The 27,485-nt window shown below is 35.6% G+C and overlaps 1 protein-coding gene across 4 annotated transcripts in view; it reads left to right on the top strand.

Moving 5' to 3' along the window:
* Positions 1-27,485, top strand: part of LRBA (LPS responsive beige-like anchor protein) — a 746,578-nt gene that overhangs the window by 590,200 nt on the left and 128,893 nt on the right. For all 4 annotated transcript variants that reach the window (XM_074396837.1, XM_074396836.1, XM_010338615.3 and 1 more), the window contains one exon: positions 5-157. In XM_074396837.1, coding sequence (XP_074252938.1) covers positions 5-157 — 153 coding nt within the window. The remainder of the gene's footprint in view (positions 1-4; positions 158-27,485) is intronic.

Raw genomic sequence — 27,485 nt, forward strand, 5'->3', positions numbered from 1 at the left:
ATAGGAGTTGATCCCTGAATTTTATTATCTCCCTGAGATGTTTGTCAACTTCAATAATTATAATCTTGGAGTGATGGATGATGGGACAGTAGTGTCTGATGTCGAACTTCCTCCTTGGGCCAAAACCTCAGAAGAATTTGTTCACATAAACAGATTGGTAAGATAGTAATCATCTACTCTGTCTGTCATGAGCCTTTGCTCAAAGCATCTTTCATGTGTTGTATAATCATTAACCCTTGCTCTTCTGGACAAACCTGTAGATGATAGACTAACCGAAAGTGACATAATAACTCATGAATCCCTGTATGTACTTTATGAAATTTTATTGAGTTGATATATAAAATAATAGTTTCTCTTGTGCAGAATTTAAGTTACATTAATATATATATGATAATTCAAAATTATAAGTGTAAGTTAGAAGTGAATTTAGGATTAATAGAAACAAGATTTTGAAATTATGTCCTTTATCTTTTGAAGGAAATCTTCACATAATATTGAGAATATGAAAACTTTAAAACTTAAAAGCACATTAAATTTGTGCTTACAAACAACTCTTTGGTATCCTCTTTAGTGAACTCATTAGTGTCCTTTATTATCTGGGTTAAGTATTCTTTTTGAGACATTAATATCGCTTTTCCTTTTTGCCTTTTAAGTTTCACAGAAGTTTGGAATCAGGGAGCTTTCTTCTCAGTATTTAAAAGTAAAATCTTGGCTGGGTGCGGTGGCTCACGCCTATAATCGCAGCACTTTGGGAAGCCGAGGCAGGCAGATCACCTGAAGTCAGGAGTTTGAGACCAGCCTGACCAACATGGTGAAACCCTGTCTCTATTAATAATACAAAAAATAGCTGGGCATAGTGGTTGACATCTGTAATCCCAGCTACTTGGGAGACATTGTGTTTTTACTTCACTCATAAAAAAGGAAAATTGTTGTACTTTTTAGGTGACATTCCTTTTTTTTCATACTAACAATTAGTCCTATCTTCCAGATCCTTATTACAATCTCATTATTATTGAAATTTTACACTCTATATATACTGGAAACAATGCAGGGAGTGGAAAGAATATGTAAGTTTTGGAATCTGACCAGATTTTCCAGTCCTTTATCAATTACGTTGTTGATTATGGGACCTTAGCAGTTTAACATTTCTGAGCCTTGGTTTCTTCATTTGTAATTTTGAAATTTTGAATAAATGATTGTAATTATGTATGTAAAATGCCTAAAATAGTCTCTGGCTTATAGTAGGCACTCAGAAAATAGTGTATTATGCAGAAAATATTATTGTATCACAGTCTTTTTACTTTTACCCCAAGAATTTTTAAAGATTCTCACAAAGTTTCTGTGATTAAAGTGAGAGATGAAGACTAAGTTTGCTCTGAAAGATATTGAAGGAAATGTCAAACCTTTAAATGTGGCAGGTGTCTGTGGTTGTATGTGTTCCCCCAACCCCAGGGACACACAGATGTGCATAGAAGGCACATTCATACTACAACTTTCTTTTAGTAATTTTTCTTTTAAAACAGATTCATTGAGGTACAATCTATATACCATAAAATTCAACTTTTTAAAGTATACAATTCAAAAAGTTTAGTAAATGTACACAATTATGTAACCACCACTACAGTTCAGCTTTGGAACACTCACATGAGTACAAAAAGTTTCCTTGTGCCTCTTTATAGTTAGCCTCTGCTTCCACTGCTGGCTCCAGGCAATCACTGATTCTGTCTCTATAGTTCTACTTTTCTAGAAATTTTATATTAATGGAATCATACAATATGTAGTCTTTTTATGCCTGTCTTCTTTCACTTAGCATGATGTGTTTTGAGATTCATCCATGTTGTGCATATATCAGTAGTTAATTTCTTTGTATTGATGTATTCCATTTTATAGATATATCATATTTTAAAATATATTTGCTAGTTAATAGACTTTTTTTCCAGTTTGGGCTACTATAAACATTTGCATGTAAGTGTTAGTGTGGACATCTGTTTTATTTCTTTTGGGTAGATTTCTAGGAATTCCTGGGTCATGTGATAAAAATTTTTACCATTTTGTGTTCCCACAATGTATGAAGTTTCAGTTTTTTGATATTCTTACCAAGACTTGGTATTCTCAATCTTATTTATTTTAGCCATTCTAATAGGTATGTCATTGTTATTTTAATTTGCATTACCCTATGATGAATAATGTTAACCATCTTTTCACAGACTTATTTGCTACTAATATATATGTTCTTTGATGACATATATATTCAAATATTTTGCCTATTTTTAAATTGAGTTGTCTTTTTTTTGTTGTTTTTTTTTTTGAGACAGAGTCTCGCTCTGTTGCCCAGGCTGGAGTGCAGTGGAATGATCTCAGCTCACTGCAACCTCTGTCTCCTAGGTTCAAGCAATTCTGCTTCAGCCTCCTGAGTAGCTGGGACTACAGGTGTGCGCCACCATGCCCAGCTAATTTTTGTATTTTTAGTAGAGACAGGGTTCACCATATTGGCCAGTCTGGTCTCAAACTCCTGACCTCGTGATCTGCCTGTCTCAGCCTCCCAGAGTACTGGGATTACAGGCATGAGCCACTGCACCAGGCTGGGTTGTCTTTTTATTATTGAATTGTAAGATATCTTTATGTATTCTCTATAAAAGCCATTTATCCAACATATATCTTGAAAATATTTTTTAACTAGTCTATTTTATTTTCATTTTTAATGGTGTCTTTTGAATTACCATTTTTAAAATGTTTTAACTAAATATTAAATAGATATAAAATAATATTTATACTACATATAAAAGGTACAAAATATCCTCATTATTGGTGAATAATAATTTTCTTTCGAGAAAAAAATTATGTTCTGATTATTTTATTATTGACACACTTTTTCTCAAATATGACTTGAAATTTTGTCACAAGAGTACCAGTTTTCTGTTAATCATTACCATAATTAGTATTATTAATAACATAAAGAAGTTCGTTAGTATGTTCACTTCACTTTAAAGGAGCTCTGAAAGGCAGAAACATTTGAATAAGTTATGTATTTTTTCACCGATGTTTTGACAAGTAAAAAATTTAATTACATAAGTTAAGGCAAGCCACTCTCCCAATAATACCTCCCATCTCTACCCTCACTGCCTTCACCTTAGAAGAGCCGGTCTGCTTGGGACAGATTTAAAAGGGCACTAAGGAAAAGAAGATTGTGGCTTACCAAATTGCTTTACAACTAGATTTGGAGTTTGGCTACCCGTGCTGTAAACTTGGACATGACTGTAAAATTCTATACCAAATAATATTTTGCAGTATTAGCTGTGCATTTATTATAACATTTTTATTAAGCTTACTTAGTGTTTTCCCCAGAGATTCTTACTGCTTGAGTTTTATAGACGTCTTCATTGTTTAGACTCTGAATTAGCTTACATTCCTAAATAGAACTATGTATAAATTCACTGCAATTTAAATGCAAATATAGTTTAGAGTTGAGTATTTATGTATCTGGTCACATTAATTCATAATTAGGAAAGATACTTGATTTTACATATATGTGCCTTTATGAAAGAATTTAATACCTCATTCATTCATTCAAAAATATTTATTTTACGTCTCTGATGAACAAAGTTTCCTTACAATACAGTTTATATTGATTTATTTTGCAATTTCTTTTTAACTTTCTACAAGTGACTAAATTGTTAGTATGGTATCTTATGTATTGGTTAGCATATTGTCACATAAGGGTTTCATCTCCCTCCTCTTTTTGGTTTACCTCTTCAAGCCCACAGATTTTATGCAATGATTGCAGCTCATGAAATGCATACTACTTTGATCTGTGACCTTTTTGTGGTGCTAATCGGGTTCCTGATATCATTATACCTTACTCATTAATCATATTTCCTGCAGCCCGTCAGGCAGCCAGACAGCACAAGTCCCTGTTTTCAGCCCTCTGTTGGCAGGTTTCTGCTTTTCCAGATTATTACAGACGATACTTCAGCTTCTCATAGCCAGAGCCATATCAAGCTGTGTGTTACAATTAAAGTCAGATGGTCCTCAGGTTGAACAGGGATATAGTGTTGCAGCTGTCCCTCTTTCTGGAACAAACCAGCACCAAGAACAGATGATCTATAGGACAGTGAATAATAACAGATTGTACAGTTCTCAATTGATAGCAGGGGATCAGACAATTAATTAACTGTCATACTCATTTTAAGATACCCAGCATGTCTTTTTTAAGTATTTGGTTGTTAATTCAAGAGGATAGGATATTTTTAGGAGCATGATTTTGGTAGTGAACCAGTAATGCTACATTCTCTGTATTAGAGGATGTTAACTACTGTCTTACCCAATGGCTTTCATCCTCAGAGTTTTTCTTGCAAGTAATGAAGATCCAAATGTACGATTGGAAAATTGGTTAAGTCAGATGGTCCTCAGGTTGAACAGGGATATAGTGAACAGAAGATAATGTCCTACATGTTTTAGAAGGAAAACTCACCTAAAATTTATTAGTTTTTTTCAGAGAAATAAATTATATTCTGTTGGTTCTGAACAGTTGGAATCCAGGTAAAACCAAAGCAGTCTTAATTATATTCCTGAGATTGGTCCATGTTATCTAATATTACCTGAACTAGGAAAAAATTTATCTCAGATACTGCTTCAGAAATATAAATGAGAAACAGGCTTTCATACTTTTAAATAATAGAAGAATTTATGAGTTAAGAATGCCCATCATCTGTCTCTTATGATAAAATGTCAATGTTTAGACCTATATATTATACTGCCTCTTATAACCTTCAAGTTTCATGTTGAATAAGAGACAAAGAAGACCCACTCTGGGCAGATTTTCTAAAAGACGGCCTTTGAAAGTAGAGCATTTTGTTATAGCTGAAGGATGCATAATTGATTCAAATCATAATAGTTCATTCATCTACCATGTATTTATTGAGTGCGTGCTTATGGACCACCACTGTTAGACTCAATGAATAAGATAGACAATATCCGTATTCTTTTGGGGATGCCTTTTCTTTGATAACTTGTTAAAATAGAAGGCTTCTCAAGGCCTGAAGGTAGCATAAATCTAGCAAAGGAAACGTTCTCTTGATGAATTGTCCTAAGGTTACCAGCTAGAATCACATTTGCTTTTGTGTATCTTCTATAGCTTTTGTCTCCTCTATTGTTTCATAATGGTGAGACAAATAGTACTCGCTTGACAAGGTAAAGAAAAATAAAATGAGTGTATTATCTGCTTTCCATTATCATCAGAGAATATGTGGACAAATTAAAAGAGATTTTGTCCTTTCATAGTATTATCTGACAAGAAAAAACAAGATTGATGAAGAAATAGAATTTAATTTTTTTTCTATATTGCTAAAATCTTAATCTATTCAACACAAACCTTTATAGATCTTATACCTCTGAATTACTTAGGTCAATCTTTTGTAACTTTTTTCTCTGAATGGAAGAGTTACAGTTCTCAAGTGATGACAGCATAGAGACAGAATCTCATGCCCTCTACTAAACAAGTGTGGGGAAATGACATTTAAAAACCTGTTTCTTAAGACTGCTGACCAGGCAACATTTAAAAAAATTTTTTTTTTGGAATTGAAATGCCAGCAGCTAACATGCTTTATTCACATTGTGTGGTTTTTTTTTTTTCCAGTTCTCTTTTCGTTTTCCATATTGATAATGATACGGCCAAGAATGTAAATAGCCATGGTGGCTGCAGTTGGGAATAATTATTCTCAGCTGTGAGTATCTCCCTCTCATGTCTTATCCCCTTTACTCCCAGTAGAGGGAGATAGGTATGAAGAGTCTAAAATTCCTATTGTTTGGTTTGCTTTCAGTCATGATGTGTAATTTACTGTGAAATTTTTAGTTAAAAAAGGAGGACACCTAAATAAGAGGAAAAAAAACATTTACCATATTGATAGATTGTTAATTCTCCCCAAATTTATTTATGAACTCAATATAAAAATATAAAAACCAATCAATAGGTTTACTTTTTCTTGGTGGAAGATGACAAACTGATTTTAAAGAGCAGAGGGCCATTATGTCCAAAATTCTCTCTGAGAACAAGAGCATATTTTAGAGGGACTTGCTTTACCACATATCAAGAATTACTATAAAGCTGTTATTATTATAAAGAATTATTATAAAACTTAGGAGAAGTAGTTCAAGGGAATTGAGTAGAAAACCCAGAAATAGACTAGGACATATAAAGAAACCTATCTATTATGGAGCTGGTATTGCAGATCTGTGGGGAAAGGAAGGACTTTTCAATTTAGGATTTTGAGATAGTTATTTTATTAGTTTCCTAGGGCTTCTGTAACAAAGTACTGTAATCTGGTGGAAACAACAGAAAGTTATTATCTCACAAGTTTGGAGGCCAGAGGTCAAAAATCAAGGTTTAGAAGAGTTGGTTTCTCCTAAATGCTGTAAGGGAAGGACCTGTTCTGGCCATCTTGTTGGCTTGTATATGGGTGTCTTCTCCTTATGTCTCTTCACATCATCCTCCCTCTATGCATGTCTGTCTGTCCAAATTTTCCCTTTTAATAAAGATACCATTCATATTAGATTAAGGACTCACCCTACTCCAGTGTGACCTATGCTAAATAAAGACTTCTGTAATGATCCGATTTTCAAATAAGGCTACCTTCTGAGGTGCTATGAGGTTGATACTTTAACATAAAATTTTGGTGCGAGTGGGCACAATTCAACCTATAGCAAATATACGGGGAAAAATTTTAATTGGAACCTTATTTTATGCCACTAACAAAAATGAAAGTATATTAAAGTTTTATATATAAAGTCAAGACAATAAACTTTAACAAGATAATTCAGGAGAATTTCTTTGTGATGTTGAAATAGGGAAAGATTTTCAAACAAGAAACAAAAAAGTGAAATATGATATATTGCATTAATTGATTGTTGGATGTTAAACCAACCTTGCATTCATGAGTATATTACACTTAGATGTTTTAAGTTCTTTCGATATATCCTGGATTTTTGTTTTGTTAGTATTTTCTTGAGGAATTACTACTTTTGAGGATTTTTGAATCTATATTGATGAGGAGTATTAATTTATAGTTTTCTTTTATATATTTATCTGACTTTATTATCAGGGTAATTCTAGTCTCACAGAATGAGATATGGCAGTGTTCCTTCTTCCTCTACATTTTTGAAGGACTTTGTGAAGGATGCATAATTGATTCAAATTATAATAGTTCATTCATCATTGTTATTATTTCTTCTTTAATTGTTTGATGGAATTCACCATTGACACTATCTAGGCATGGCCTTTTTTTGTGAGAAGATTTTAAATTACTAAGTCAGTTTTTTTTTTACTTTTTACAGATCTATAGAGATTTTTTATTTTTTCTTGAATCTGTCAGTAATTTATATCTTTCTTAGAATTTGTCCATTTAATCTAAGTTGTCTGATTTATTGTCACAAGGTTATTCATAGTATGCCTTATTATCATTTTAATTTTTCTAAGATTAGTAATGATGTTACCTCATTTACACTGATTTTTGGTAATTGGCATTATCTTTTTTTCTCGTCCAGTCTTGCTAAAAAGGTTTGTCAATTTTGTAGATCTTTTCAAAGAGCCAACTCTTTATTTCACTGGTTTTCTCTATGGTGTTTCTGTTTTCTCTTTCACTGAGTTTTAACCCTAATATTCATTCATTCTTTCCTTTTGCTTGCTTTGGGTTTAGTTTACTCTTAACTAGATTCTTAAATTGGAAAACTAGTTTTTTTTATTTGAGTTCTTCTCTTCCAATATCAACTCTTCCAATTACAATTTTCTCTTTATATGTGGTTTAACTGTATGTCATATATTTTGATATTTTGTTTCCTTGTTTTCATTCAAGTTATGCAATTTTCTAATATTCCTGTGGTTTTTTGTTTGTTTGTTTGTTTGTTTGTTTGTTTCTCCCTTGGATTTTGGATTGTTTAGAAGTATGTTGCTTGGTTTCCAAATATTTATGGATTTTCCAAGTTTCCTTCTGTATTTTCTATTTTTAATTTCATTGTGATTAGAGAGCATACTGCATATGGTTTGAGTTGTTTAAAATGTACTGAGACTTGTTTTCAGCCTAGCACTGAAAACGTTAGTGTCTGTATGGGAGTATTCCCCATGTTCTCTTCAGAAGTATGGGTATTCTGCTATTATTTAGTGTTCTGTGGATGTCAGTTGATCAGCTTGGTTTTTGCGTTTTAACTATTCCTTATCTTTGCCTGTCTTCTGTTTAGTTGTTTTTTTGGTTTTGTTTTTGCTGGTGAGATATTGAAGTCTCCAAATACTGTTTTCAATTCTGTCAGTTTTTGCTTCATGTAGTTTTGGGCTCTATTGTGGTTTTTTGTTGTTGTTTGGTTTGGTTTGGTTTTTGAAACAGACTCTAGCTCTGTCATCCAGGCTGGAGTGCAGTGGTGCGATCTCAGCTCAGTGCAACCTCTGCCTCACGAGTTCAAATGATTCTGCTGCCTGGCTCTGTTGTTAAATGCCTATGTTAGTTTCCTATAGCTGCTGTAGCAAATTATTGCAAACACTTGGTGGCTTAAACAACAGAAATGTATTCTGTCACAGTTCTAGAGTCCAGAAGTTTGAAATCAGTATCACATTCCCTCCAGAGGATGTCTGCCTATGTCTTCACATTGTCTTCTGTCTATAGCCAAATCTCTCCCTGTCTCTATTTTCTGAGGATACATGTGGTTGTATTTAGGTCCTCCCTCATAATCCAGGATAATCTTTCGTCTCAAAATCCTCAATTTAGGCCGCTCTTTGGGAGGCCAAGGCAGGTAGATCACCTGAGGTCCAGAGTTCAAGACCAGCCTGGCCAACATAGTAAAACCCTGTCTCTGCTAAAAATACAAATCATTAACCATGTATAGAGGCATGTGCCTGTTGTTTCAGCTTCTTGGGAGGCTGAGGCAGGAAGATTGCTTGAACCTGGGAGGTGGAGGTTGCAGTGAGCTGAGATTGTGCCACCGCTCTCCAGCCTGGGTGACAGAGTAAGACTCCATCTTAAAAAAAAAAAAAAATTCGCTCTTCCCTTTTGCGGCCATCACCTAAGCGGGAGCTGCTAAAATGAAGTTCAATCCCTTTGTGACTTTCGACCGAAGCAAGAATCACAAAAGGCATTTCAGTGCACCTTCCCACATTCGCGGGAAGATTATGTCCTCCCCTGTTTCCAAACAGCTGAGACAGAAGTACAACGTGCGATCCATGCCCATCCGAAAGGATAATGAAGTTCAGGTTGTACGAGGACACTATAAAGGTCAGCAGATTGGCAAAGTAGTCCAGGTTTACAGGAAGAAATATGTAACCTACACTGAACGGGTGCAGCGGGAAAAGGCTAATGGCACAACTGTCCATGCAGGCATTCACCCCAGCAAGGTGGTTATCACTAGGCTAAACCTGGACAAAGACCGCAAAAAGATCCTTGAATGGAAAGTCAAATCTCGCCAAGTAGGAAAGGAAAAGGGCAAATACAAGGAAGAAACAGTTGAGAAGATGCAGGAATAAAGTAATCTTGTATACAAGCTTTGATTAAAACTTGAAACAAGGGAAAAAAAAATTTTCTCCATATAATGACATTGCAAAGAACCTTTTCCCATATAACATAATATTTACGGATTCCAGAGAGTAGGACCTGATATCTTCCTGGGGGTGAGGGTACATTTTTCAGCCTATCACAGTACATATATGTTTATAATTATTTTATCTTCCTGATGAATTAACCAACTTCAGTCATAAATTGTCTTTGTTTTTAGTAATTTTTGAGTCTGTTTTTGCCTGATATTGTTAAAGGCAGTTCTCTTCAGTACTTTTATGATAACTGTTTGCATGGTATACCTTTTTCTGTTATTTTACTTTCAACCTATTTTTGGATTTTGGATTTACTTTCAAAATATCTTTTGTAGCTAGCATATAATTGGATCATGTTATTTACCTAGACTGATAATCTCTGCCAATTGAAGTGTTTATTCACATTGAATGTTATTATTGATAGCATAATAATAGTATAATCCAGAGGGCATCCAGTAGCATAATTCAGAAATAGACCAGGACATATAAAGAAACCTCATCTATTATAGAGTTCTATAATAGTTGGATTCTTGTATGCCATTTGTTAATTATTTTCTTTAGTCTTGGGTCTTTTTGTTTTTCTGTTCCTTCTCTATCATCTTTTTTTGTATTAAATAATATTTCTAGTGTACTATCTATTTCATTAATTTTTTTTACTATATATTTGTTTTACTTATTTTGTTAGTCATATTTGTAGAGACTACAATATACATTTTATTTTCTGAGATAGAATATCACTCTGTTACCTAGGCTGGAGTGTAGTGGTAAGGCATGTGCCACTACGTCCAGCTAAGTAAGTTTCATATTTTTCACAGAAATGAGGTCTTACTATGTTGCCCAAGCTGATTGTGAACTCCTAACCTCAAGCAATCCTCTAATCTTGGCCTCCCAAAGTGCTGGGATCATAGCCATAAGCCACTGTACCTAGTCTGCATTTTAAATTATCACAGTTTACTTCAGGTTAATGCTAACTTAATTCCAGTAAAATATAGCAGCTTTGCTCCAACTCAGCTCCATTTTTTACACCTAATTTGTGCTATTATTTATAATATTATATTTATTTATATTTATATTATATTTATAATATAATATTTTATTATATTTATAATATAATATATTTATAATATAATATATTTATTATATTTATAATATAATATAATATAATATTATATTATATTTATAATTATATTTATAATATTATATTTATTTATATTTATATTATATTTATTTATAAAGCCTACTATGCAGTATTATAAATATTGTTTCATATAATCTTATATCTCCTAAAGAAGTTAAAAGGAGGAGAAAAGATACCTATTAATTTTATTGATTACTTTACCTTAATAGAAACATTCCAAAATGATGTCAGAAGAGTGCATCAGGTACTCAGCATCATCTAGGAATGGAATTAACAATTCCCATACATTAGAAGTTCTGTGGAATTGAGGTTTACACTTTCAAATACCAGTGTTTTTCACCATTTCCCTTGAAAAAAATATCTTTAATGAAATGGATTATACATTTCTTTGCCTTTTTTAAAAAAAATTCATCTTGAATTATACCTTTGCCCCTTAAATGGATAATTCTTTCTGAACTTAAATAGCCTTTTCTAGAATACTCACTGAGATGCATAGAGCTTTTTGTTCCTCACTTAAAATGACCCATATTCCTCTGCTTTCTTTTAGCTTTTCTGTTAGCATTCAAAGTTCTCACCTGTGTCAGCCGTCACTTCTCTGTCAGGGTTTTCATCTTCTTGTGATTGATAATGTTATTTAATACATATATAGCAAGGTTAAAAGCTTGAGAAATGACCCAGTGCCTCCCACCATTAAAGTTCATGAGCTTTGTGCTTGTTTTCCTCTTGGCCCTCAGTTGCTTTGAGTTTGACTCTGTTCTAGATTCTCTGAACACCTGAATTCTGAACTCTGTATAAATGACAGTAAACTGCATTTGTTTAGTGACATATTATTTTGCTAGATACAAACAAAATAAAATAAAATGATGCTATTTCTAAGATAATATGCTACATCCATGATAGAAAAGTATTCAAATTCTGTGTTTATTCTGGCATAAGTAACTTCTGTGGTTTTCTACTGCATTATTAATATTTCATTAAAATATATTAATGATTTTAAATTTTGGAAAGAATGATAGAAAATTCCTCCCCATTAGTATTTCATCTATATAATCAAAAAGGATTGTCAGCCAGGTGCCATGGCTCACGCCTGTAATCCTAGCACTTTGGGAGGCCAAGGTGGGCAGATCACCTGAGGTCAGGAGTTTGAGACCAGCCTGACCAATGTGGAGAAACCTGTCTCTACTAAAAATACAAAATTAGCTGGGCATGGTGGTACATGCCTGTAATCTCAGCTTCTCTGGAGGCTGAGGCAGGAGAATTGCTTGAACCTAGGAGGCAGAGGTTGCAGTGAGCCGAGATCACACCATTGCACTCCAGCCTGGGCAACAAGAGTGAAGCTCTGTCTAAAAAAAAGAAAAGAAAAGAAAAACATTGTCTAATAGTGGTTACTCTTCCCCTGGAGATGATAGACTTCAGCCTCAGTGATATTGCCGGAGGTGTGAGGGGAAATGCCAGATTCTCCCTCTTCCTGATGCAGGAACCTAAAATAGTTACGCTTCTAGCTTGATTACTCACCACAGTGCTATTCTTACTTACCACAGTGCCTGCTACATGTTCTTCTCATCATTGCAGTATGAACCTAGCCTACTTCTTTTTTTTTTTTTTTTTTTTGAGACGGAGTTTTGCTCTTGTTACCCAGGCTGGAGTGCAATGGCGCGATCTTGGCTCACCGCAACCTCCGCCTCCTGGATTCAGGCAATTCTCCTACCTCAGCCTCCTGAGTAACTGGGATTACAGGCACGCACCACCATGCCCAGCTGATTTTTTTGTATTTTTAGTAGAGACGGGGTTTCACCATGTTGACCAGGATGGTCTCGATCTCTTGACCTTGTGATCCAACCGCCTCGGCCTCCCAAAGTGCTGGGATTACAGGCTTGAGCCACCGTGCCCAGCTCCTACTTCTTTTTTAGCCAAACGATACCCTAAAGCAGGTAATGTTACCCTTCTTAATGTTGCCCCTAAAAAGCAAAATAATCTAGAAACCTACAAACACTCTTCTGAGAATTCTCATCTTCTTTGAAACATTTCAGAAATACTCCTATATATTCTTTCACAAGCTTTACTTGGGATGGTATTGTACAGATGGCTGATCTAATTCATTTTAGAGCAACTTTTGTATATTTCTCTTTATTATTTATTAAACCTTTCTTCATGTGAGATTCAGTAAAGTCCATAAGTAAATTGCAAAGACCCATGCCAGGCCCTTTGGAGTTCAGAATCTACTATGGTGTAAGCAGCTAGATGAATCTGGCACGAGGCCTGCTCATGATCTCAATAGTGATTATACCTTGTAAGGATTTGACACTTTATTCAAAATACTTCTGGTTTTGTTTTGTTTTTGAGACAGAGTTTTGCTCTGTCATCCAGGCTGGAGTACAGTGGCACGATCTTGGCTCACTGGAACCTCCACCTCCCAGGTTCAAACAATTCTCCAACCTCAGCCTACAGAGCAGCTAGGGCTACAGGCACTCACCACCACGCCTGGCTAATTTTTTGTATTTTTAGTAGAGACAGGGTTTCACCATGTTGGTCAGGCTGGTTTCAAACTTCTTAAACTACTGACCTCAAGTGATCTGCCCACCTCAGCCTTCCACATGCTGGGATTACAGGTGTGAGGCATCATGCCCAGCCAGGTTTATATTTTTTCACCTATTTCTTAACTTCATAATTTCTTTCTTTATGGTCTTGAAATACGTTGACGTACTGACTTCAGGAAAAAGAAAAAAACAAAACCTTCTTTATGGTAACTTAGTGGTTGTCCAAAGTTACTATAGGTTTGAAGTTAAAGAAGGGGAAGGAGAAGAAGAAAAAGAAGAAGGATAAAAAGAGAGAGATTTTTATAATTAAAAAAAAAAACCTAAAAGATGGCTAGAAAGCCCGGTATTTAATTTTTTATTTTTAATCTTTGTGTAAATTATCACAGTAGTGTGCTAGCAGTTACAGCTGGTAGTCATCGTTTCTGCCAGGGGCTAATGATAATGGCTAGAGAAGTGAGGCTAATGGGCTCACAATATGAAATTCACAAGAGGAAATTGAATTCACAGAGGAATGCTTGCTCACCAAGTTCACCTTGCCACTACCATTGCTTTCAGTAGTGCTCTGATTACAGGCAACTTCTGCCCAGTGGTGCTGTGCAGGAGCTGCCTGTAAGCCCTACCCTGCCTGTTTCTGGCACAGGGCCATGGCACCTGCAGTGGCAGTCTATCTGAAAAGCTGCGGCTCTGCTGTGGATTTTGTTCTGCCTATGGATGCTTTCATGCAGCTCTGCACAGGGTTACTCAATAAATGACTACTTACTGTGGTATTTATGTCTATTTGATTTGCCAGTAACTGGTGTATCTAAAACAAAAATTTTTTAACAAAGAATTCTGTATATACTAGCAAATTTCTTTGATTATGTTAACCAGAGTGACCTTTACCCCCACCCCCAAAACAAAGAAAAAGGAAGAAGAGGATTGCCACATGCTTATCCAGCACGGCTTATTTTTTTATGGTCCAGTTGATTCCTTTCTATATTTCTAATGATGATTCTCTATCTATGTTTTAGAATTATCGTTAGAAAATAGAGAAACTTTATGATGAATATGAAAGTATTGCAATGCTAGGAAACAGTGAATAGTTGTGTGAGTATTGTACAAATATAAAAAGGCCATTTTTTTCTCCACTAATAGTTATTCTAAATAAATGTTAAGCTACTTTCTAAGAAAAAGTAGATATTCTGATTCTTATTTTTAAGCAAAGGCAAATTTAGTTTGTATTATTTTTACTGTATTAAATAATATATTCAATTTGTCAAAATTTTCTGAGGCACTGAGAATTTCAATAACTTAGATCAATTTCTGAGTCTTTCTTTCTCTCTTTCTTTCTTATTCATTCACTTTATCATTTCACTTTTTTGTTCATATACCATACTAAAAATAAAATATTTTGTTTCTAACAATAGGCTTAGGCATTGTTTTTAAAAAGTTCTTTTTTTGTGTTTGTTTTTTGTCTACGGCCATACCACCCTGAATGTACCCAATCTCCTCTAAAATAAGTTCTTCTTTGTATTTTATTTGCAAATAATTTTAAACTTACAAAATGTTGCAAATAAAAAAACAGCACAAAGAATTCTTATACGCTTTTCTCAGATTCCCTATTGTTAACATTTTTTTTCTTTTCTCTTTTTTATGTGTTTTCTCTCTCCCTCCCTTTCTCCTCTCTCTACTCTTTTTTTCACTCTTTCTGTAGTATATGTACATATGTATACACACACTCACATAATTATACATACACACAGTATGTTTACTGAACCCCCTTACGGGTAAGTTACGTACTTCATGGTCTTTTACTCCTAAATATTTCAGTGTGTATCTCCTAAGAATAGGGATATTTTCTTAGGTAACTACAGCACAGTTATCCATTTAATAAACTTACATTGATTCAATACTTTTGTCTAGTTTACTCTCCATATATATCACTTTTGTTAGTGATATATAGCATTTAGTATTTATAGCATTCTTGTTAGTGATATATAGCATTTAGTATTTATGGCATTTTAATATAGGATCCAGTCTAGGGTAAGTTACTGCTTTTAGTTGCCATGTAAATTCTGAGAAGTTACTTATCCTGTACCCCTACTTGTATTAGTTTCTTAGGCCTGCCATAACAAAGTATAATAACTCCTTTTCTAACATCGCAGGTAAGTTCTTGGAAACTGAGACTTTAAGTGAAATAATTATAATAGGTTCTCAGATAATGTCATTTAGTTATTATGTTATAAGAAAAAATTGCTTTTATTATATGTCATTTTGCTTAAAGTCACAGTTTCCAAGAACCTATTGACAATGTTAAGTGAATAATTACTGTCGCACAAACTGCATAGCTTTAACAACATACGTTTATCATCTGACAGTACTGAAGGCTGTAAGTCTGAGATCATGGTTTTAGCAGGGCCATTCCCTGGCTGAGGGCGATAAAGAAGGATCTATTGTAGGCCTCTCTCCAAGCTTCTGATAGGTCCTTGAATTGCAGCACTGTAACCCATCTTCACAAGGTGTTCTCCCTATGTGCACATCTGTCTCTGTGTCCACATTTTCTCCTTTTTATAAAGACACCAGTCATTTGGATTAGCGACAACCCAAATGACTTCATTTTAACCTGTTTACCTCTGTAAATAACCTTTCTCCAAAGTAAGATCTCATTTTGAGGTACTGGAGGTTAGGACTCCAGCATATAGAGTTGTGTTGGAGGGGATACAGCTCAATCCATAACACTCACTCAACTACTTGTTCTGTCTTTTCAAAAGAAAACTTTTTTTTTTTTTTTAAGATAGCATCTCACCTGTCACCCAGGCTGGAGTGCAGTGGCTGATCATAGCTCACTGCAGCTTCAAACTCCTGGACTCATGTGAGCCTCTCAAGTAGCTAGGACTACAGGCACATGCCACCACATTTAGCTGATTTTATTTTTTGTAGAGATGGGGTCTCCTAATGTTGCCCAGGCTAGTCTTAAACTCCTGACTTCAAACCATCCTCTTTCCTTGGCTTCCCAAAGTGCTGGGATTACAGGCATGAGCCACTGCACTTGGTCTCAAAATGTTCTTTGAAACAGTCTTTTTATGATATCCTCTTGTTTTTATTTTTATTGAGCTGTATTATAGTTACTCCATTATGCTGTACACCAGGGAATTATTTATAATGGCTTCTGACTCAAATTTGTTTTAAAAGTAAAATGGCATAATTTTTGATCCATGGTTTTATTTTTTAAGAAATATAATCTGCATCTCAGCAGCAGATCACTTGTGCATGTTTCTGGATCATTCTGAAAACATTGTAGATGGTGCCTTAGGAAACCACATAAATATTTCTCTTTAAACTATATGAATATACTTATAAATTGGATACTCCCTAAATTGAAGGCTATCACAAATACTGCTTAAAATTCTTCAGTGGTTACTTATAGCCTTCCCAACTTTATAATATGACCTGGAATGTTCTTCACAATTTACCTGCTTACTTCTCTAATTTCATCTCTTGAAAACTATAGTCCAGTAACAATGCACAAGTTAACACTTCTCTAAAATGGCTGTGTTCTCTCACATCTTATAAGCTGTTTCCTTTGCCTACAAAAATTCCACATTCCTCCCCCTTGGGAAGCCTTTACTTAGTTATTTATCTATTTATTTATTTATAGACAGAGTCTCACTCCATCACCCTGGCTGGAGTGCAGTGGTATGATCTCTGCTCACTGAAATCTCTACCTCCTCAGCCTCCCGAGTAGCTGAAATTACAGGCACACACCACCACACCCACCTATTAATTTTTGCATTTTTAGTAGAGACGGGTTTTACCATGTTGGCCAGGCTGGTCTCAAGCTCCTGACCTCAAGTGCTGTAATCCTGCCCGAAATGCTGGGGTTACAGGTATGAGCTACCACACCCATCTGGAAAGCCTTTAATTATACCTCTATCTACTCTTCAACACTTTCTCACCACCAGGCACACCAACAGAGTCTGCCTGAGATGTTTCTCGTGTGTTCTCTTTTAACTAGACATACATAATAGGTAGCATTTTCGTGGTGGTTCAGCATCTCATTTTTGCCCTGAGATGTTGAGCCACTTGAGGACCTCTCTTATTCTGTTTTCCCAACTGTAGCACAATATCTGGTCCATATTGTGTAGCATGGTCATGTTTGCAGAGAATACGGAAAATGAATAAGTCTTCAAAAAGTATCAGAAGAGAACCAAAATGCTTTAAGACAACGGTAGAGCTTAAGCTTCTTGAGAACCAACTTTGCTCAAGTGGTAATGTCTTCCAGGAATATTGATTAGTAGTTTCTGCCGGTCTCTGTGTGTCATACCCGAGTAGGAGTCTATTAGTGCAAAAGATCACATCCAATAGTGAGATTCATAAAATAGGTGAGACAAAATAGTCCGTGAAGGATGGGCACAGCATTTCAATAAAATATAGGTAGTTAAATAAAGGTAATTTCTGGTTGAGTACATAACTGAGACAGAAAATACATGAATAGCAATTTTAAGGTATTTTGAAGATAAAGAATTTACTAAAATTAAATAGTAAGAATTCTGCAACCATGTTTTCTTTGCAATTTAATTATCTGTATTTTAATTTCTTGGGATATATTTATACTTGGCAGTATAGGATGGAATTTTCAAAAATGATATTGAAAAGCCTATAAATCCCAGCACTTTGGAAGACTAAGGCAGAGGACTGCTTGAGCCCAGGAGTTTGAGACCAACCTGGGCAACACAGCAAGACTCTGTCTCTACCAAAAAAAAAAAACAAAAAAAAAACCCACTTATCTAGGCATGGTAGCACATGCCCATAGTTCCAGCTGTGTGGGAGGCTGAAGTGGAAGGATCACTTGAGCTCAGGAAGTAGAGGCTTCAGTGAGCTGTGGTGGCACCACTGCATTCCAACCTGGACGACAGAGCAAGACCCTGTCTCAAAAAAAAAAAGAAAAGAAAATTGGAAAACAAGTCTAAAATGATTCAGTGTAAGAAAGCCCCCATCATGAATGCCTCTGAATTAATAGTTTCCTCTATTACTTAAGAAATATATTAATTATTCAAAAGTACAAAATAATTTTTCCTGTAAACCAAATTTTATACCAATTGCAATAGTTATTTTTCAATAAAAGCAAAATAATTGTTCTGTATAGCATACTAGAAACATTGAGGGCAAAACTAAGGACCACTGTTTGTCTAGCAGCATCTACTTTTTCATTTTTATGAGCTCATCAGATCTACCTCTGTCAATTGGCTTAGTTTCTTCTGGCCTCCACAGTGTTTTTCTTTGAAAGTGTTTTATTGCATTTCCCTTAGGTTATAGTCTTATCGATTGTATAGTAAATTTGTGATTCTTTTTTCTAGCCTTAGGTTAGTCTTATCGATTGTATAGCAAATTTGTGATTTTTTTTCTAGGTAAAATCTTTCATACGTTGTACTTTTTTAGTCCCATGCTTATTTAGATCTGTTCCATTCACCATCTCACATATTTCTATTCCACCAAAGGAAAAAAACGCTGGTCAGCATCTCATGTTCCCTTATTTTCTTCTTTCTACTTTTTTTCCTGTGCTAGAGAAGATACTAAAATATAAAATATACTTTAGTACATTTTATGACTTTTGTAATGCTCATTATATAACATATTTTCAATCCACAAAATTTATATTTTTCTTTGTTTAATGAGATTTTGTTCATTAAGCTTTAGATTTTTAGAAAGATAATAATAGCTGTCATTCATCCAACATTTAATAATATGCACCAGGCATTGTTGTAAGCCATTTATGGATTAACTCATCTAGGTCTCACAATAAATTTATGAGGTAAGTACTATTATTACTCGCAACCTATAGATTAGAAACCTGAGGCATAGAGTATTGACATAACTTCTGATGGTCACAGGAATAATAAATATTGAGCTGGGATTCCAGTATAAGAAACCTGTATTGTTACCCTCTACATTATACTTCCTGTGATGAAATTATACCCCTGCATATATTTTAATAAATTTTAGTTGTACAAATGAGATCATGCCTATTTTAAGAATACATTTTTAGGCCTGGCATGGTGGCTCATATCTATAATCCCAGTGCTTTGGGAGGCCAAGGGAGGAGAATTGCCTGTGCCCAGGAGTTTGAAGCTAGCTTGGGCAATATAGTAAGACCCCATCTCTAAAAAAAATTAAAATATTAGCTGGGCATGGTGTTTTGTGCCTGTTGTCCCAGCTACTTGGGAGAGTGAGGCAGAAGGACACTTGAGTCTGGGAGGTTATGGCTGCAACAAACCCTGATTGTGTCACTGCACTCCAGATGAGACAACAGAGCAAGACCCTCTCTTCAAAAAGAAAAAATGAGTACGTTTTTATATAGCACATTGTATGAAAATATGCACTTAATGAGAAGAAAGTTACTTTCATTTTTCACTTTTCATCAGAAAAAAATAAAATATATTTTAGAATTTGGAGAAAAGAAAAATTTAGAATATGAAAATGTAGTATATAAAATGTGTCTATGTGTATGATATCTCAATGTAATGAAAATATTACAAGGATATACATCTACACTAATATCTTAGAGCTTCAGTGTTTTTTTGCTTTTCTCTTTCCATTACTTTTCAGATTTTTTTAGTGATTAGTTATTTTTAATAATGAAAATAAATAGTAAATTGTGTTTGGAAAGTGGTGACAAGTGGCAAATAAAGGTTTGTAGTTGTATTAAGATTTTCCAGAGAATCAGAGCGAATAACATCTATATACCTGTATGTCTGTGTGTTGGTATAATAAAAGAAACCTATGCAACAGCCATATAGAAAATTCATTGTCCTAATAATTTCCTACATTTTCTAGACTATAAGTTTATTCATTTCATATGACACTTGTCAAATGTCAGTACCTGGGAAAGGTTTATGAGCAAACATCTTCATCAATCTCTAATTAGTAAATAAACCAACACTCTTCGTATTCTACTAATAGCTGAGTCTCTAGAATGACTGTAAAGAATTTTCCCTCAATATCTTCTTCCCTGTGGACTACTATTATGGTTATTAATTTTACATGTCAACTTGAGTGGGCTGAGGGATGCCCAGATAGGTGGTAAACATTATTTCTTCGAATTTCTGGGAAAGTGTGTGTGTGTGTGTGTGTGTGTGTGTGTGTGTAAGTAATGAGATTTATTGTGGAAATTGGCATGTGTGATTATGAAGGCTGAGAAGACCCACAATATGCCACACTCAAGCTAGAGACCCAGAGGCTGGTGGTGTAATTCAGCCCACGTGTAAAGGCTTAAGAACTAGAGGAACCAATGGTGTAATTCCCAGTCTGAGGCCAGAGGCCTAAATTCCCAGAACAAGGGCACTGTGGAAGTTCCTAAGTCTGAAGACTCATAGACTAGGAGCTCTAATGTCTAAGGGAAAGAGAAGATGGATGTCTTAACTCAAGGAGTAGAGGGTGGAGGGAATTCATCTTTCTTCTGCTTTTTTGTTCTGTCCTGGCCCTCAGTGGATTGGGTGAGACCAGCCCATGTTGGTGAGAGTGGACCTTCTTTGTTCAGTGTGCTGATTCAGATGCTAACCTCTTCTGGAAACATCCTCAAAGACATTCCCAGAAATAATGTTTTACCAGCTATCTTGGCATCCTGCAGCCCACTCATGTTGACACAAAATTAATAATCATAATAGTCTGCAGGGGAAAGATGCTGAGGAAAAAACTGTTTGCAATTGTTAACCAGTAGAATACTGTAGATTGTACTGAAAGATTGTTGGTTTATTTATAGAGATTGATTAAAAATGTTCACTCAAAACTTTCCCAGACACTGACATTTGATAAGTGCCATATGAAATGAATAAGCTTATAGTCTATGAAAAGTTGGAAATGATTAAGATAATGGAATATTCTGTATGGCCATTGCATAGGTTTATTGGGAAAGAATAGCCAGGGACGAGGCTTGGGAGGTAAGTTGAGGTCCCATTTATGAAGAGGCATTTATACCTTGCTGAGGAGTTGTTACTTTCCCTTACAGACAGCCGGGAACTGCTAAAAAGACATGGGAATTATGTAATTATATTTAATTTGTTCGTTAGGAAGATGGCAATGTGAGCTTCAGATTCAAGATGGGAAAGAATGGAGACAGGAAAATCAGTTAGGAGGCCGTAACAGTTAAAGGGAATTAAGCAGGAGATGATGACCTTAGTTAAAGCAATGACACAGAGGACAGAAAAGACAGTCTGGATTCTAGGGACATATCAGAGTCATAGTGAACATAAGGGGAAGAAGTTTAAGATAATCTTGAGATTTTGAACTAAGGTTACTGCATGAATTGTCATACTAACAACTGAAATAGATATTTCAGAAAGAGGAAGAAATAAGTTCTTTGAGGTAGATAAATTCAGTTTTAGACATGTTATAGTAAATCTATTAATATGAAATTCAAAATATTTTAAGGTAAGAAATAATAGGATAGGTGATAGTTCTATTATGTACACTTAAATCCTGTTTTATCTTCTTTAGTAATAGATAATATTAACATAATTGATTGAAGTAATTAGAATATCTTTTACTAACTCTTCCAGCTCATTTTCACCACACTAGCCTTTCTTATCTCTTATTTGAACTATGGTAATAAGTTCCTTCTAGTCTCTCTGTCACTTTTTTATATATTTGATATACTATTGATAAATTTATCTTGCACATGGGCAGTGCAATTGTGTCAATGCTCCTGCATTTAAGCCATGACTGCAAGCATATAATAGTGTTTATTCAGGTAGTCACTGGTCTCGGGTGGGATTCTTCCCCAAGGACCACCCACATCCCAACCAGTCTCACTATGACACCTCTGCTACACGTAGAAATTAATCTTATAATATATTATCACAAAAATATTTGTTTTCAACATTCTGTTTTCAAATATCTCTTACATCAAGTGCAATCTGTTGCACGTAACTTCTACCCATTAGTCCTCATTCTAGCTCTAAAGCTAGAAGGTACAAAACAAATTAAATCTCCCTTTAGTCCTGATGTTTAAAGACAATAGCCAACAGCCATGCCTGCCAGGTTTTCTTTTTTTTCTATGAATCACAGTTGTACTTTGTATTTCTCTGTTACCCTTTACTCTGTGATTTCTTATACTTTCTACCGGTTAGCCTTACCCTCCTGCGTTCCCTCCTCCATTGCTTATAAATAGTGGCTTAAACTTTGTAAACTTTCAGTGAATATTCATTGATAGACCTACAACTCTAATTGAATACCATAATTAACATATCTGATGAATTTGATCACATAGTTTACACTTTGTATATCAACTGCCTCTGTAATTTTATAAAATTGCATGACACGGCATTATCATGTCTGAATGAATATATATTCATACTCAGAATATTTGGAGATTAGTCCAGAGCTTCAGTATTAACTAACTTTTGACCATGGCTATGTTACTTAACCTCACTTGTTAGTAAATAGATAATAGATATTGAATAAAGGCAGTAGGTTTTAAACATTATGACAGATTTCAAATAGGAATAATACTGAATGATTACATGTCCTCTAAAGCAAATAAATTGTTATGTAAAAGAAGATTAAATCTTCTCTACTGTGGTAACACAAAATAATGATTAGGAACACTTTTGATATGGAAATGCATTCAGTAGAGGAAATTAATAAGTGAGTTCTGTTGCTGCATTTCTTACAAGGGCATGTGAAGTTATTTATCACTCTTATGAAAAGATATTTGACCTACTCTTTATGTAAAAATGTCTGCAATTATAAACATTAATAATCTAACACTGGTTGATAGAATCTGCATTTCAATTCCATAGAAATTAGTGGTTATAGACAACTTGAGATCAATAATACCAAAAAGAAACAAACTATGGGCAGAGGGCAGTAGCTTGTGCCCATAATCCCAACACTGGGAGGCCAAGGTGGGAGGAGTACTTCAGGCAGGAGTTCAAGACTTGCCTAGCCAAAATACCAAGACCCCATCTCTACAAAAAGTTAAAAAAAAATTACCTGAATGTGGTGGTGTACACCTTTGTCCTAGTTTGTAGAGAGGCTGAGATGGGAGGATTGCTTGAGCCCAGGAGTTTGAGGCTGTAGTGAGCAATGATCGCACCACTGCACTCTAGCAGGGCAACAGAGTGAGACCCTGTCTCCAAAAATAGGAGGGAGAACGGAGGGAGGAGGGAGGGAGGAGGGAGAGGGAGGAAGGATGGAGAGGGAGAGGGAGGAAGGAGGGAGAGGGAGGGAGGAGGAAGAGGGAGGGAGAGAAGAAGAGAAGGCAAGAAAGAATGAAAGAAAGAAATTATGAAACTATGAATGCAGGGTCTGGAATTGTAGAGGTAGTGGGGAGAAATAGTTTGTTATAATGCCTGACTCGCAAGTAGAGAAAACCATTATTTTTTTAAAAAAAAGATTTTAGCATATATCTTTCATTGCTTCTGAAAATCCATTGTTTCATTCAGCAAATATGTATTGGTGCCTAATGTTTGCCAAACATTGTACTTAATTCTGGGAAAATACTAAGATGAATATGATATAATCTCTACCCTGTAGGTATTTACCATCTAATAATGGAAATAATCACTGTGGAGTGTCATATATCAGAGCATAGATAGCAGAGCAACTAAATTTCATTCAGAGAATGAAGATACTTAAGAGACAGTTGAGCTGGGTATTGATGGATTAGTTTGCCATCTGCTATGGATGGAATCATATTCTCCCAATTTTTTTTTTTTTTTTACTTTAAGTTCTGGGATACGTGTGCAGAATTTGCAAGTTTGTTACATAGGTATATGTATCCCATGGTGGCTTGCTGTACCTTTCAACCCATCATCTAGGTTTTAAGCCCTGCATGCATTAGGTGTTTGTCCTAATGCTCTCCCTCCCCTTGCCCCACTTCCCCGACAGGCCCTTGTTTGTGATGTTCCCAATTGTCTCTGCAGATGACATAATTGTATATTTAGAAAACCCCATTGTCTCAGTTCAAAAACTCCTTAAGCTGGTAAGTAACTTTAGCAAAGTCTCGGGATACAAATTAATGTGCAAAAATCACCAGCATTCCTATACACCAGCAATAGACAAGCAGAGAGCCAAATCATGAGTGAACTCCCATTTCCAATTGCCACAAACAATAAAATACCTAGCAGTCTCCCAAAATTTATGTTGAAGCCCTAACCAACAATGTGAGGATATTTGGAGATGGGATGTTTGAGAGATAAAGATAATTAGGTTTAGATGAGGTTGTGAGGGTATTGGAGCCCTCATGATGGAATTAGTGCTCTTACAAGAAGAGACAGTAGCAATTTGGGAGGCTGAGGTGGGCAGATCACCTGAGGTCGGGAATTCAAGACCAACCTGACCAACATAGAGAAACCCCATCTGTACCAAAAATACAAAATTAGCTGGACGTCGTGACTCCTGCCTGTAATCCCAGCTACTCGGGAGGCTGAGGCAGGAGAATTGCTTGAACCCTGGAAGGGGTAGTTGCAGTGAGCTGAGATGGCATCATTGCACTCCAGCCTGGGCAACAAGAGTGAAACTCTTTCTCAAAAAAAAAAAAAAAGAGAGAGACAGCAGATACAGCAGACACCTTACTTGTTCTGGTCTCTCCCCAGGCCCCCAAAACCCTCCATGTGAGAGGACATAGTGAGAAGGCACTGTCTATGAACCAGTAAGAGGGCTTTTACTAGAAACTGGCTATGTTGGTACCTTGATCTCAGACTCTAAGAAGAGTGAGGGAATAAAATTCATTGTTTGTTACCAGTTTATGATATTTGTTATAGCAGCCCGAACTGACTCACAGCTGAAGGTCTGAGAAAAGGGAGAGCAAATGAAGGTATGTTTGGTAAATGATGACAGTTCCATATAGCTGGGGTGAGTCATAAAATGATGAAGAATAAGACTAGAAAGAACATTTTGAAATTTAACCTATCAGTAATAGAAAGGCAGATGTTTCAGTAAGAATATTTTTCTGAAGTTTTTTTTCCCAAAGAGTAGCAGAGTAGCAATCAGATTCTTATTTTAGGATTCTTTGTTACTCAGATGATAGTGGGTTGAAGGGAGAAGAAACTGATAGAAAGGAAGCCAGTTAGAATGGTGTGAGCTAAAATAAATTCTGAGAGCCTAAACCATATAAATGGCACTCAAGAGGAAGACAAATATTTAGAAGGTAGAAGAGACCGTCTTTTCCAGCACCTAGCACATTACCTGGCATATGGTATCACTTGAACAGTAATAATTGACCAATTGTATCTTAGATAATTCCCTAAAATTTAATCTCTCACTGTACAGAAAATTCAGTGAAGGTGGGAACTACTACATGCACGCAGTTTACTTACCTAGTTCCTATCATGTATATGACATAGTATCTGGCCTAAGCAGGGATCCAGTAACAGCTTGTTGAATCACATATGTTCTCCAGTCATCTTTCTGTCTTGCCCTAAGAAATACTTCTCATGTTTGAGTGTAACTGATCTTTTAGGGCTTCCATCTCATCATACTGCTTTTAGAGTATATCCACATACACTGCTTCTATCAAAGTAACTCTTTTTATATCCAGTTTTAAGGTTTACATCTTTCATACAGACTAAAAAGTAGTGGTTAAGCGGAGATGGAAAAGTTCTTCCTTAAGTAAAAGTCTCAACTGGTAGGATTAGAGCAAAGTGAATCCATGACGTCATCAAAGGACCTGGGTTCCTTCTGTCTTGTTCCGCCATCACTCAGGGTTTGCTGTTTTTTTGCAGTCACCCCATATATCCACATTTTAGCCCTTTGGAAAGAGGTAAGAGTAAGTAGGGGATACATAGCTGCTTTTTAAAAGAATGTGACTAGGAAGTTGGGCACATCATTTTTGCTCACATTCTGCTTTCTAAAATGTCATCTCCTGGTGACTCCCACCCACATGGGAATTTGGGAAGTACAATTATCAAGCTGGGTTTCCTAAAACTGCAAAGGAGGATGGGTCTGTTGCTAAAAGAAAGAAGGAAGATGGAGATAAATAGATAATGGGAGACAATTAGTAACTAATGCTATAATAACAAATCAGGAAATTGATATTATAGAATGCATCAGGAGAACATTTCTGATTTCAACTTGGGAGGTTCTAGTTGAACAGTTTATTTAGCCTTACTGCTGTCTCCTTCTTTTGTCAGAATTGTCTGTGTCATCCTTTGCTTTCCTCTTCTGGTGTCACTCGAGGAGAATAAAGGTATTTGTGGGTAGAATAAATGATTACTCAACAATAGAAAGACAGGATAAACTAAGAGAATGAATTTGAGAATGAATTCCAGGCCGAGCGTGGTGGCTCAAGCCTGTAATCCCAGCACTTTAGGAGGCCGAGGCGGGTGGATCACGAGGTCAAGAGATCGAGACCAACGTGGTCAACATGGTGAAACCCCGTCTACTAAAAATACAAAAAATTAGCTGGGCATGGTGGTGCGTGCCTGTAATCCCAGCTACTCAGGAGGCTGAGGCAGGAGAATTGCCTGAACCCAGGAGTGGAGGTTGCGGTAAGCCGAGATTGCGCCATTGCACTCCAGCCTGGGTAACGAGCGAAACTCCGTCTCAAAAAAAAAAAAAAACAAAGAAAAGAAAGAAAAAAAAAAAGAGAGAGAATGAATTCCTTCCTTGAGGAAGGAATTTTTGCCTATTTTATATACCACTTCCTTGAAGGGATGGAAAGGTTCTAGAGTAAGACCAGCAAAAAACAGGTGAGAAAACTTTGTTCACAGTTAGCAGTAGGGTCACTCTTAAAATTAGATTGCTCTAGACTTCTGGCGTAGCAAAGGCAGGTCAGATGGCAGAGAATGTGATGTGGGGATTGAGGCAGATGTTTCTGTAAGAAAACTTTTCCATTCTCAGAAAAAATAACCAAAGTGTAACACATTCTGTGGTTTAATTTTATCAAGAAAATGGATGGCTTAGTCAGGAAAAGTATATTCTCTGGTTCTGTACTTTTCAAGAAGATAGACAGCTTAGGCCAAAGGCATGTGACTCTTTTTTATGTAAAAGTTGCAGAAACATCTCAACTGCTGGAGAAGGAAACTTCCTTTATTTAATTTGTGTGATAATCAAACAAATCGATCTTATACTAATGATGTAAGCTAAAGTAATCATGAAGAATTAGCCATCAGAATGCCATGTAATCCATTAGGATTTAGTCTTTAGCATTAATCTCTCACTGGTGTGAGAGATTTCTCACACCCACCGAACTTGGTGTGTTTCCAAGTGCTTAAAAAGATAAGAAGCACTAAATATTGATGTTAGTTGCAGATACTCCATTCCTTCT

The sequence above is a fragment of the Saimiri boliviensis genome, chromosome 3 (assembly GCF_048565385.1).
Source record: "Saimiri boliviensis isolate mSaiBol1 chromosome 3, mSaiBol1.pri, whole genome shotgun sequence".
Taxonomy (NCBI): domain Eukaryota; kingdom Metazoa; phylum Chordata; class Mammalia; order Primates; family Cebidae; genus Saimiri; species Saimiri boliviensis.